This window comes from Pomacea canaliculata, linkage group LG12 (genome assembly GCF_003073045.1).
Source record: "Pomacea canaliculata isolate SZHN2017 linkage group LG12, ASM307304v1, whole genome shotgun sequence".
Taxonomy (NCBI): Eukaryota; Metazoa; Mollusca; class Gastropoda; order Architaenioglossa; family Ampullariidae; genus Pomacea; species Pomacea canaliculata.
The window spans coordinates 316,149-330,469 of NC_037601.1; the positions used below are offsets into that span (position 1 = coordinate 316,149).

The 14,321-nt window shown below is 42.6% G+C and overlaps 2 protein-coding genes across 2 annotated transcripts in view; both read right to left on the minus strand.

Moving 5' to 3' along the window:
- Positions 1 to 2,479, minus strand: part of LOC112577285 — a 40,358-nt gene extending 37,879 nt beyond the window's left edge. Inside the window, 1 exon segment of the mRNA XM_025260336.1 lies at positions 1,951 to 2,479. The gene's annotated coding sequence lies outside the window, so the exon portion shown is untranslated.
- A 4,902-nt stretch (positions 2,480 to 7,381) lies between these two features.
- The window catches only part of LOC112553255 (somatostatin receptor type 3-like), a 51,214-nt gene continuing 44,274 nt past the window's right edge, over positions 7,382 to 14,321 (minus strand). The window contains exon 2 of the mRNA XM_025220355.1: positions 7,382 to 9,646. Coding sequence (XP_025076140.1) covers positions 8,552 to 9,631 — 1,080 coding nt within the window. The 5' untranslated portion in view covers positions 9,632 to 9,646 and the 3' untranslated portion in view covers positions 7,382 to 8,551. The remainder of the gene's footprint in view (positions 9,647 to 14,321) is intronic.

A 14,321-nucleotide genomic window follows, 5' to 3' on the forward strand; every position in this document is an offset into this window, starting at 1 on the left:
TCAAAGAGGGAGAAATGGCACTTAGAAGGGAGGAGGAGAAAGTTGTAAATATGTACAAATATCTTGCTCAGCACGTTTCTCCTACTCTTAAGGATGTTGCCTGTCGTGGCGACAAAAGTCATTGGAATTGTAAGCAGTGTTTTGAAACTATTACATGACCAAACATTACCCACCTTAACATACGGGGCTGAGGTATGGAGACTGGGGGTGGACTGAAATATTATTGAAAGTGTTCTTTTATTTGCTTTCAAGCGTCAGTCTTCATACACCGGCTGCATGGAGCGATATACTGTCAGTGTTCATGTTAATGTAAGTGTTTATGTATTTGTTACTGGCTCCAGGTCCTTCCGGTTCCAGCAAAGTCTACATGGATCACACCATATGTTGTTGAATAGACATCTACATATCCAAAGAACATGGGTGTCTGATGTTTTCTTTTATTGGCTACGTGTAGGAAATTCAGGTGGTGCAAGATGTCAGACAGTTTTTATAAGTATCTAAGCATGAGCTTTTTGATAATTGGCATGAAGACTATCACGGCATTGTTATGAACGCTTCAGTTGTACATCGTTTTTCATTTGTTTTATCGGTTATTTAATTCATCCGTTTGTTGCTTTACAGATGTAAACAGTATTCAACACATCGAGATCTGTAATACTTTAATAGGTTTTCACAGGGGGACTCGTGTCTCAAGCCTCATCCTGTGTTCGGTTACCAGCCTCAGTGACAAGGCTGATGTCCTGTCATGTCATCTTGTCCACAGGTCGTCATTTAATTTCAAAATGTCACCCAAATCAGACAAGTGCGAATGTGAGCTTAGAGGATGACGATGATCTCATCAGATTAACCAAGAACCAATGAGTGTATTAAAACATAAAAGTTGAAATAAGGTCCGCAAAAGTAGTAAAGTCAACATGGTGTTGGTACATAACATCAAAATAGTTCAAACAAAATAAGATGAAGCGAGTGTCGAACAACATACCAACACAGACGTCTACACACGGAGGTGTACACTTCGCTTTGGTCTGGAGTAACATTTACAAGAGAGAGAGAGAGAGAGCTTGCAGTGAATACTCTTCTTCCTGAAATACACTTTGTACAGTGACAGACACTTTAGTATTCACATCCACGATAACTTCAAGTGCCTCGCTCGTATTAACACCGACTTTGACGGTTTTATTTGTTTGTTTGTTTGTTTGTTTGTTTGTTTGTTTGTTTGTTTGTTTTCCTGAATAATTCGTTACTTCTGAATTTCGTTGACAAGTATGAGCGCCACCAAGGTGAGTGTCAGTGTCCAGTGTCAGTATATAGACCGTGTACAGTCAGTATGGAGTGTACTATATAGCGTGTCAGTATAAAATTAGTATAGAGTGTACTGTATACCATGTCACCATAGAAAGACAGTGTCAGTATAAAGTGTACTACATACCATGTCAGTTTAGAATGACAGTGTCAGTATAGAGTGTACTGTATACCATGTCAGTTTAGAATGACAGTGTCAGTATAGAGCGTACTGTATACATGTCAGTATAGAATGACAGTGTCAGTATAGAGTGTGCTATATGCCATTTCAATATAGAACGTACATTCATTATAGAGTCTTATATACCTGTCTAGTATATAGTGGACAGTGTCAGTATAGAGTACCGTATACCATGTCAGTATAGAATTAGGTGTCAGTATGGAGTACAGTAGTGTCAGGGACGCGTTCAATCCTCAAGTTCACACTACTCGCACTCACTGTATACACACGTCCCTCACGTGTTCTGTCAATCATAAATCACAGAGATTTGTCGTGGGCAACGAATATTTTTATATAATTCAACATTAAGCACACACACACGTCACTGCCAACTATATATATATAATCTGTGTGTCTTTCACGCCGCGGCCTGTAAATCAAAGTTGACGATTGTTTTCGAATAGTTCGCTAAAGTCTTAGTTACTCACACCGCACTGCCGGAAGTTGTCGTCTGAGAAACCAGAGATAAAACGTCCTGGACTGGTAACATCCTCCTTGTCCCTGGTGTAGAAATGAAAAGTGTCGTCTCGGCAACACTTCACGATGTCCACGAACAAAACTCTTAGAGGAACCACTCTAATCACACGTTCCAGTTCTTAATAGACGCAAACGCTGACTTGGCTGACACCTAGTCGACGACACAAATATATTCTCTGGGATCAACACACAAGATCCAAAGCCAACACTCCACACACTCCGTCCGCCTGTCGTCACTTCTCACAGCCGTCTGCTGTCTTCCAAATAATTTTCACTCTACGTACAATCTAAATTTGCGTCACAATATGACGTCACGTTCTGACACACACTGGTAAGGGCGATAACCCTGAATACCGTGTCAGTAGCGAGTTACAACGTAGTTTCAGTATAGAGTGTACTGTATACAGTGTACAGTGTGTAGAATGTATGATGTACAGTGTGTGTATAGAGAGAGTGTACAGTGTCAGTATAGATAGAGTGTACAGTGTGTGTATAGATAGAGTGTACAGTGTCTGTATAGAGTCTACAGTGTCTGTATAGAGTCTACATGTCAGTGTATACTATACGGTTTACAGTGTCAGTATAGAGTGTACAGTGTCTGAATAGAGTCTACAGTGTCTGTGTAGAGTGTACAGTGTCAATATAGAGTCTACAGTGTCTGAATAGAGTCTACAGTGTCTGTATAGAGTGTACAGTGTCTGTATAGAGTCTACAGTGTCAATATAGAGTCTACAGTGTCAGTATAAAGTCACAGTCTACAGTGTCAGTGTATACTATACGGTGTACAATGTCAGTATAGAGTGTACAGTGTCTGTGTAGAGTGTACAGTGTCAATATAGAGTCTACGGTGTCTGTGTAGAGTGTACAGTGTCAATATAGAGTCTACAGTGTCTGTATAGAGTGTGCAGTGTCTGTATAGAGTCTACAGTGTCAATATAGAGTCTACAGTGTCTGTATAGAGTGTACAGTGTCTGTATAGAGTCTACAGTGTCAATATAGAGTCTACAGTGTCTGTATAGAGTCTACAGTGTCAGTGTATACTATACGGTGTACAGTGTCTGTGTAGAGTGTACAGTGTCAATATAGAGTCTACAGTGTCTGTATAGAGTCTACAGTGTCTGTATAGAGTCTACAGTGTCAGTGTATACTATACGGTTTACAGTGTCAGTATAGAGTCTACAGTGTCTGTATAGAGTCTACAATGTCAATATAGAGTCTACAGTGTCTGTATAGAGTCTACAGTGTCAGTGTATACTATTCGGTTGACAGTGTCAGTATAGAGTCTACAGTGTCTGTATAGAGTCTACAATGTCAATATAGAGTCTACAGTGTCAGTGTATACTATACGGTTGACAGTGTCAGTATAGAGTCTACAGTGTCAATATAGAGTCTACAGTGTCTGTATAGAGTCTACAGTGTCAGTGTATACTATACGGTTTACAGTGTCTGTATAGAGTCTACAGTGTCTGTATAGAGTCTACAGTGTCAGTGTATACTATTCGGTTGACAGTGTCAGTATAGAGTCTACAGTGTCAATATAGAGTCTACAGTGTCAGTGTATACTATACGGTTGACAGTGTCAGTATAGAGTCTACAGTGTCAATATAGAGTCTACAGTGTCTGTATAGAGTCTACAGTGTCAGTGTATACTATACGGTTTACAGTGTCTGTATAGAGTCTACAGTGTCTGTATAGAGTCTACAGTGTCAGTGTATACTATACGGTTTACAGTGTCAGTATAGAGTCTACAGTGTCTGTATAGAGTCTACAGTGTCTGTATAGAGTCTACAGTGTCTGTGTATACTATACGGTTCACAGTGTCAGTATAGAGTCTACAGTGTCTGTATAGAGTCTACAGTGTCAGTGTATACTATACGGTTCACAGTGTCAGTATAGAGTCTACAGTGTCTGTATAGAGTCTACAGTGTGAATATAGAGTCTACAATGTCTGTATAGGGTCTACAGTGTCAGTATAGAGTGTACAGTGTCTGTATAGAGTCTACAGTGTCAATATAGAGTCTACAGTGTCTGTATAGAGTCTACAGTGTCAGTGTATACTATACGGTTTACAGTGTCTGTATAGAGTCTACAGTGTCTGTATAGAGTCTACAGTGTCAGTGTATACTATACGGTTTACAGTGTCAGTATAGAGTCTACAGTGTCAATATAGAGTCTACAGTGTCAATATAGAGTCTACAGTGTCTGAATAGAGTCTACAGTGTCTGTATAGAGTGTACAGTGTCTGTATAGAGTCTACAGTGTCAGTGTATACTATACGGTTTACAGTGTCAGTATAGAGTCTACAGTGTCTGTGTAGAGTGTACAGTGTCTGTATAGAGTCTACAGTGTCAGTGTATACTATACGGTTTACAGTGTCAGTATAGAGTCTACAGTGTCTGTATAGAGTCTACAATGTCAATATAGAGTCTACAGTGTCTGTATAGAGTCTACAGTGTCAGTGTATACTATACGGTTGACAGTGTCAGTATAGAGTCTACAGTGTCAGTGTATACTATACGGTTTACAGTGTCAGTATAGAGTCTACAGTGTCTGTATAGAGCCTACAGTGTCTGTATAGAGTCTACAATGTCAGTGTATACTATACGGTTTACAGTGTCAGTATAGAGTCTACAGTGTCTGTATAGAATCTACAATGTGAATATAGAGTCTACAATGTCTGTATAGGGTCTACCTTGTCTGTAGAGAGTGTACAGTGTCTGTATAGAGTCTACAGTGTCAGTATCGAGTGTACAATTTTCAATAGAGAGTTACCGTGTCAGTGTATAATGTACAAATTAGTATAGAGTGTCATACAGTGTCAGTATGGAGTGTACAGTGTCAGTGTACAATGTACGGTGTACAGTGCGGAACAAACTAACGCGAGAGACGTCGCTAGATGTGCGTTGGTGCCAGCCACCACGTGACTGCCTTGCTCGTTCGTCCTGTCTGTCTGTCACTCACTCTCGCTCATTGACTGCTCTCTCAAACTACTTGCTTGTCCACGACAGCGGTGTGGTAGCTGAGTTACTTCGGTTATTGCGGAAAGTCCTGCGTCCCTGTGGAGACCACCCACGATGGTCAGTGTGGTGAGAGCAGCAGACAGACTGTCATGGTCCTTGTAGCAACAGCAAGCTACGAGACAACATCGACATCACCACGGATGTCAGATAGGGAGGTACTCTGTCGCCAGTCCTGTTATTACTGGCCATGTACTGGCTATTGAAACAAGCAACAAAAGACAGAAAAGATGACTGTTGAGGAATCCTACTGAACTCGGTACCGGAAGACGTGACATCGTTATGCTTTCCTGCTAACACAACAGTCTTACTCAAATGGCATCAAAACTAGAACTCAATAAACAAAGGCGAAACCTAAAGAAATTAGCATAATAAGTTAACAGAATCCATCACGACTGACTATAAAGTGTGAAGAAAGCCCACGAATAGTAACAATACATAGAGCTACAATGTCTTTTCAGTCTCACTCTGTGAAGTGAATGCTGGAAGACATCAGCAAACATCAAACTAGAGACCTACCAAAGCAAATGTCTGAGGGACATTGTCAAGATATTCCGGCCTTGCACTTAATTACTAATGAAGAAATGGTGACAAGAGCCAGCTGCTGACATGTGACAGCCACAAGCCACAGTGCAAACACGAAGATGTCCATGGCGAGGGCATGTGGGCACCATGAAGCCACATCACCACCCACTGTAGCCCTCCAGTGGACAACTGATGGTGGTCAGCCACAGCAAACATACGAGCAGAGTACTCCAAGCACCCACAGTGATGGAGACGAAAGGAGAAGCTCCAGTAAATACGATGATTTGGACAAACAATGGACTTGGGGATAGTTATCCACCGCCATCACAACATGACCACGGCCGGCGATGTGTGTGAGTATACAAAGTGGACAAAACGCGTGAATGATGCGAGTGTACTGGACTCAGTCGAATATGAGAACTAGGGGAGATAATTAGGAGGACAATATGTTGAATATGAGAACTAGGGGAGACAATAAAGAGTACAAGTATGTTTAATATGAAAAGTAGAGCAGATAACTGAGAGTGCAAGTATGAAAACTAAAAGGGGGGATAATCAGACGACACCTACCCTGCCTTCACTCACCACTCACCAAGATCGCCATCCTGACAGTGCCAAGTCACCGCGAGGTGGCGGCCCTCCCTTTCCAAAAACAACAACTAGGGGGGAATAACTACCGGTCCTAGTATGTTGAATACGAGAACTTGGAGAGACATTATACTGAGTCCTATTCACGATAATGCTAATTACTGTTTAATTTCTCGGTGATGAAAGTGTGTGTACCACTCCTGTTATTTTTATCTTGTGTGCGATGGACGCTTTGCTGGATTATTTGCAGTAATTGGTAGAACACTGACCAGGGTCTTGTAACATTCATATACAAGGTAACGGCCAACTCAGATTATTCCTGTCGCTGTCCAGTCTGTTCTACAGATTCTGTAGCCTCTTGTTATGTTCTTTTGGTAGTGACATTGTGGTGACAAGGCGTGTAGAATTATTTGCTGGTGGTTAGTGTTCGCAAGCAATTAGCTGAAGTATATAGATAGGTGGGAAATGCTAAAACATGTGTCCAGGTACAAGTCGCCAGTCTCAAGCAAGCAATCTGTCACTACAGATATTTCTACATGGTGCTACCTGCTACCTGGTGTCACGATGATCAGTAGTGCGCTGTTCATGCTCTCATCCACACTCTGTGTCTACAGACTATGTTTCTACATGGTTAATACACACGACCAACTTTTTAATATATTGGCATTTTGGAGGCATGCACCTGTACAGGTGGGAAGCTTTGATGTTATTTCTTGCTGCCAAAGCGTCGAACTGAAGTAACTACACGTGTGCCACCTGACAACTGACATGTACAGTGACACGATACACTGTCGACAGTTGTGTCAGGCCTCTGCCATGTCATTGGCTTCAGACAACATGAACAGCTTACGGCACATTATATTAATTATGACCACGACAGCTTATAGTTTTTTTTTTGTTTTTTTTTAGGCCCTTTCACCCCTCCTGGGGCATAGGCCATCGACTACAGTCTTAACTGTTGTCGATGTTTCGGTAGCAAGGATTTGTTTTACGGGGTGGGGGTGCTGGCCCCACGCCCAACCCTCCTCCTTTTTCAGCCGGGCTTGGGACCGTCCTTGGCGGAGGGCGGCCAGCCCTGTAAACAGATGCCACTTGCAGAGAAAGAACAGCGTGCCCGAGACGAGAAATGAACTCAGGGCAGCCAACCTTCACTGTATTGGTGACAGGCGCTAACAGCGCTAACCGTTGCGCCACCGGGCCGCTTACAGCTTATAGTACAGTAATATAAATTAAGTACCAAATAAATAATTCCTTTCTTCGTGAAGTCAGTCGTACGTTCGTTGTCACGGGCTTCAACTTAAACCAAACAATCCGAATTAAGAATTACTGATTACTAATTTACTAATTTAGTTTTAAGTCGTTTTTCAAAAATAAATACTCGCCTGATTTATGAAATCATCAAAATAAATGGATTATTAGTCTGTCATCAAAGGAACAGATTGATGTGAGTGCAAAATGTCGCGAGCTTCCAAACAGGTTTGACCGATGACCTGTGACCTGAAGGCGGGCTCAGAATAAAAGTCTAGCGATGTGTTTGTGTGTGTGCCAAGTGGGCACTGACGGACACGAAGGCGGACATGTCAGTACCACGTGACACCTGCCTCCACCCTACTGACTTTGTTTGTTGTTTACAGTTGTGTGTAAAGACCGCCTCGCCGCCATAGCTGGCATCCAACTGGACGACAGACACGACAAGAGACGAGGCTGATAATCACGGATATCTCACTGGCTCATGACACTTTCAGGAGGTAAGGTTAATAATCAAGAAAATGACACTGGCTCAAACATGACTAAATAAGAAAGAGGTCAACCTCACAAACACACAGATGACACAAGACCTACAGAAGGAGCGAAAACAGTAAAGAAAGAAATAACGTGAAGAAAAAGGAAGGAAGCTGTAGATGGCTGTTGTCACTCGTGAAAAACATCATTCAGTCAAGGCAAGGCACGGCCTCACACCTCACCTCACCTCACCTCACTTCACCTCACCTCACCTGACATAGTGGACCACTGACAACACGAGTCCCACATACAGCACACGGCAAACCTATCATCAAGCCTGTCATCCTGTGTCGATGTCGTTGACATCACTAGAGGAACAAGATGGCGGCGTCTGTGTCAAGTCGTGCAGTTCCTATTCATTGCTGTGCAGTGGGACTTACTGCAGGGACAAGTGCAAACCGTGACAATCCGTTATTTCTAGTGCAAGGGACATAAGTCAGGGACAAGTGCAAACCGCGACGATCCGTTATTTCAAGTGCAAGGGACATAAGTCAGTCGAGCGTTTGAAGGCCTTGTAAGTGATTAAGCTGCGTTCATCGGTCACAAGTAGTTGGTGTCAACAAGAGATGGGCTCCTCACCACCGCCCTGACCAAAGCATGCTTCCTGTTGTTGCCACAAAACTTTGAGTAAAGAAAGTTTCTACAGGTCGGTGAGTGTCTTACAAACAGTGTCCGCCTCCTGTCCGCCGCCTACCTGTGCTTTGCACCAACGACCACAGGTGTTCACATCTTGTCGAAACCGCGTGGACCTGCTAAAGTAGACAAAGAAGCCCACAGAGCTGTTGATGTAGGGAAAGTAAAACACCGTGACGATGGAGGTCATGTATAAATAATAAAATTTGCTCGCGAAAAAGAACTCAGGCCAAGTCAAGGTGGCGAGGTAGAAGATGACCCAGGGGATGGTGGTGAGGATGTAGACACAGCACACCAGCACCAGCATCTTGGTCAGTGCCGTGTGCTGCCCTTGACCTCCCTCACTGCTGCAGCTGGTCGTCTTCCGCCAGGTAAAGGCGGCCCTCAGCTTGACCACCGTCAGGGCGGTGCACACGCAGATGATAATAAATGTCGCTAGCGGCACTACATTCATCATGATCATGTTTTCGAAGATTGTGAAGAAAACTTGATTTTTGAGGAACATATCAGAGCTGATAATTCCTACCGTTGTGGTGCTGTTGGTCACTCGAACTACGTTGAGCCGTAGGGGAACCGTGACAAATGCCATCTGGGAAACACCGCCAATGACAGCCATGGTGACCCGCATGGTGCGAGTGCTGATCAAAGAGGCCGCCTTGAGGGGGAAGGTGACACACAGACAGCGCTCCACGGCTATGACGATGGTGATGAAGCCAGAGGCAGTTCGAAACCCGTGACCGACCCCAGACAGGTAGATTTGACAGTAGGAGTAAATGCCATCGTATCTGGCAAGATCGCTCTGCTCCATGTAATAGGTTATACTGAACAGGGTGGACAGACTGATCATACAGAGGTCCACCACGGACAGAGCAAAGAGACAGACGTTCATGCGGTCCCCAAGTCCCTGGCGCCAGAACACCACACAGTTGATGACATTGGTGGGCAGGCCGACAGCGAGGATGACAGGCTTGATGATATAGTTGAGGATGTAGACCGCCAGCAGGTACTGGCTGCGAGTGAGAAGATCGTTTGGATAGTTCCACAGTAGAAGGCTTTCAGTCACACTCACAGACTTTGTGTTGTTCATGATCACACCTAACGCCTGCAAGACAACAACAACGACTATTTTAAAGGGTCCAAGCCTTTGACAAAGCTCGTCACGCTTCACATTAGCAGGCGAAACATACATAATACACAGATAGAAAATACATAATACACAGATAGAAAATACATAATACACAGATAGAAACATAATACACAGATAGAAAATACATAATACACAGATAGAAAATACATAATACACAGATAGAAAATACATAATACACAGATAGAAAATACATAATACACAGATAGAAAATACATAATACACAGATAGAAAATACATAATACACAGATAGAAAATACATAATACACAGATAGAAAATACATAATACACAGATAGAAAATACATAATACACAGACAGAAATGTAATACACAGATAGAAACATAATACACAGATAGAAAATACATAATACACAGATAGAAACATAATACACAGATAGAAAATACATAATACACAGATAGAAACATAATACACAGATAGAAACATAATACACAGATAGAAACATAATACACAGATAGAAACATAATACACAGATAGAAAATACATAATACACAGATAGAAAATACATAATACACAGACAGAAATGTAATACACAGATAGAAAATACATAATACACAGACAGAAATGTAATACACAGATAGAAAATACATAATACACAGACAGAAATGTAATACACAGATAGAAAATACATAATACACAGATAGAAAATACATAATACACATATTGAAACATAATACACAGATAGAAACAAAATACACAGATGGAAAATACATAATACACAGATTGAAAATACATAATACACAGATTGAAACATAATACACAGATGGAAAATACATAATACACAGATAGAAACATAATACACAGATAGAAAATACATAATACACAGATAGAAACATAATACACAGATGGAAAATACATAATACACAGATAGAAAATACATAATACACAGATAGAAAATACATAATACACAGATAGAAACATAATACACAGATGGAAAATACATAATACACAGATAGAAACATAATACACAGATGGAAAATACATAATACACAGATAGAAACATGATACACAGGTAAGAAATACATAACCACAGGTAGAGACTGAGAGAGGAAGCCTGTACCTTATCTTGATGTCCCTCACAACGCACACCTAACGGTTTCATTGGTTTCCCGTTGTATCACCTCCTTTCCCCGGTTGGGTCTGAACAAAGCAAATATTATGTAACATATTGTTCCAAAGGTGGACCTGCTAACCCCGGCCCCTGGAGCTTGGCTGTCTGTGTGTTTACAAGATGGGCGCACCAGGCCCCCATAGTCTTCCCGTCCTTGCCCCACCGTACCTGTCTCAACTACTGAGACCGGGCCGCCCTCGTCCTCTCCTCTGATTGGGGGCCATCTCCCTGTTGCACGCAGCTGCCCTCAGGGACAGGTCTGGCTTTTGGCATAGACTAAGACTTCTAGGAAAAGCACCTGTGAAAACTCGGTATCCACTGAGACGAGGCGCTACCACTTCCGTCAACACATCTCCTGACAGGACGATAAACAGCAAAGATGAGTATAACAGAGAGTATATATGGATATACATACGGTTGTTGCATACTCACACAAAAGCGTTGATATCAGCTAAGAAATACCTACAACACACAAAACATCAGCTTGTCACACGAAAAAGAGAGTATTTATCAATGTCACTTACTCACTAGGCGACACAGACATCAGGAGGAAAACGACGACTAAAGATACCTGCGCTGAAGAAATGCGACCTCAGGTAACAAGAGGATGGCGCCGAAGGCCTTCTCCAAAAAAAGTAAATGCTGATGATAAGTCTCCTCTTTAGACTGCTGACTACAAGCCTACAATGATGCATGTGTCAGCTGGGGTGGCAGAGACAAACATACGTCTACCGAAAGACCTGTGCTGGCAGATAGTCAGCAGGTCCACCCCTTCACCTTCGGAAGCCAGTTCTTGCAAGTTGTCTTGAAGGGTAGTCTTCAGCAAAGTTCCTTGCCGGGTCACGTGGCCACACCACACCTGCTGACATCGCCTGAATGTTGCAAGCGGCGGTTGCTGGTGTCCTACGAGTGGCAACCGTCCTTCCTACAACATCTTTGGTTTTATCTTCTCGATCCAGAGCAGCCTCTGCAAAACACTTCTTCTCTAGTGCCTGAATCGGTAAGTAGAGTTCACCTGTCACATCCTAGAGCAGGAGGAGTACTACGCAGAGCTTGTAGATGTAGTAGTCAGCGAACCTGATGCTATGGCTGCACCAGACCTGTCCAGCCATAGACTCTGTTGTGTTGTGATGGTGCAGACAGGGTGACACGAGTACTTACAGCTGTTGACCTTTGTCAGGCGTACATGTCATCATGTCAGCCTTCCTGTCATCAGTGGCAGTGACTTGACTCTTGTCAGTGCTGGTCTCCATTCCACGTGCGTTAGAATGTCTGTCAGTCTCTAGAGGAGGGTTGCACTTCTCTGTCTGTCTGCTGACAGACTGAAGTCGTCTCCACAGTCGTCTGTGTACATTAGCCTTTGTACGAGGGAAATGGAAGACTGACAGTCGCGCGTGGTTTCCCTCATCAAAACAACGGAAAGGGAACAAATCGCCAGGTAATGACAGCCTGCAGGACGGGTAAGTAGGTTAGGGTATCACCAGCACCATCAGCATGTTATCAACCACCAGCATCACGTGTCACAAGACCACAGTACACATTACATTACAGCTGTCGCAGTACACTATACATTACACGTGTCACAAGACTAAGTACACTGTACAGTACACATGTCACAAGACTAAGTACACTGTACAGTACACATGTCACAAGACACAGTACACTGTACAGTACACATGTCACAAGACTACAGTACACTGTACAGTACACATGTCACAAGACTACAGTACATTTACAGTACATATGTCATAAGACTACAGTACATTTACAGTACATATGTCATAAGACTACAGTACATTGTACAGTACACATGTCACATGACTACAGTACATTTACAGTACATATGTCATAAGACTACAGTACATTGTACAGTACACATGTCACATGACTACAGTACACGTGCCACAAGACTAAGTACACTGTACAGTACACATGTCACAAGACTACAGTACACTGTACAGTACACGTGTCACAAGACTACAGTACACTGTACAGTACACGTGTCACATGACTACAGTACACGTGTCACAAGACTACAGTACATTGTACAGTACACGTGTCACAAGACTACAGTACATTGTACAGTACACATGTCACAAGACTACAGTACATTTACAGTACACGTGTCACAAGACTACAGTACACTGTACAGTACACGTGTCACAAGACTACAGTACATTGTACAGTACATCTGTCACAAGACTACAGTACATTGTACAGTACACATGTCACAAGACTACAGTACATTGTACAGTACACGTGTCACAAGACTACAGTACATTGTACAGTACATCTGTCACAAGACTACAGTACATTGTACAGTACACATGTCACAAGACTACAGTACATTGTACAGTACACGTGTCACAAGACTACAGTACACTGTACAGTACACGTGTCACAAGACTACAGTACATTGTACAGTACATCTGTCACAAGACTACAGTACATTGTACAGTACACATGTCACAAGACTACAGTACATTTACACAGAGGCGGCGTTAGGGGGTGGCAAATGGGGCGGCCGCCCCAGGCCCCGCTCTCGAAGGGGCCCCGCGCTTCAGCCCCGAGGTCATCTTTCTGACTTATTGCTAGCTGTGTTAAACAAGTTGTGACAAAAAAATTGACGTTCAGAAAACACTTCTAAGTTCTAATTAAGCAAATTATTGAAACCATGTCTTAACTTTAAACCCGACAATAATAACAAGCAGTTTATTCAGTTATCGTCACCATATTATTTCGCTTTAAGAAAAAACCACTACTGTCACAAACGGTGGGAAAGGTTAAGAACAGTTAAAACACTAAATTCGTGGTTATTTCGCGAAATCCATCCAGCCTATCTAACTGTATATTAATCAGTGCTTCCGGCATCATATCAATAGGGATGTTGATACACGTACTCCATGACCCCGGCCCCGCGCGGATGGTCGGCCCCAGGCCCCGCGTGTTCTTAACGGTTCCTAACGCCGCCTCTGCATTTACAGTACACGTGTCACAAGACTACAGTACATTGTATAGTACACGTGTCACAAGACTACAGTACACTATACATTACACGTGTCACAAGACTACAGTACACTGTACAGTACATGTGTCACAAGACTACAGTACATTGTACAGTACACGTGTCACAAGACTACAGTATACTATACATTGCAGTTGTCACAGTACACTATACATTACACGTGTCATAAGACTACAGTACATTGTACAGTACATATGTCTCAAGACTACAGTACACATTACATTGCAGCTGTCACAGTACACTATACATTACACGTGTCACAAGACTACAGTACATTGTACAGTACACATGTCACAAGACTACAGTACACTGTACAGTACACGTGTCACAAGACTACAGTACATTGTACAGTACACGTGTCACAAGACTACAGTACACTGTACAGTACACGTGTCACAAGACTACAGTACACTGTACAGTACACGTGTCACAAGACTACAGTACACTGTACAGTACACGTGTCACAAGACTACAGTAC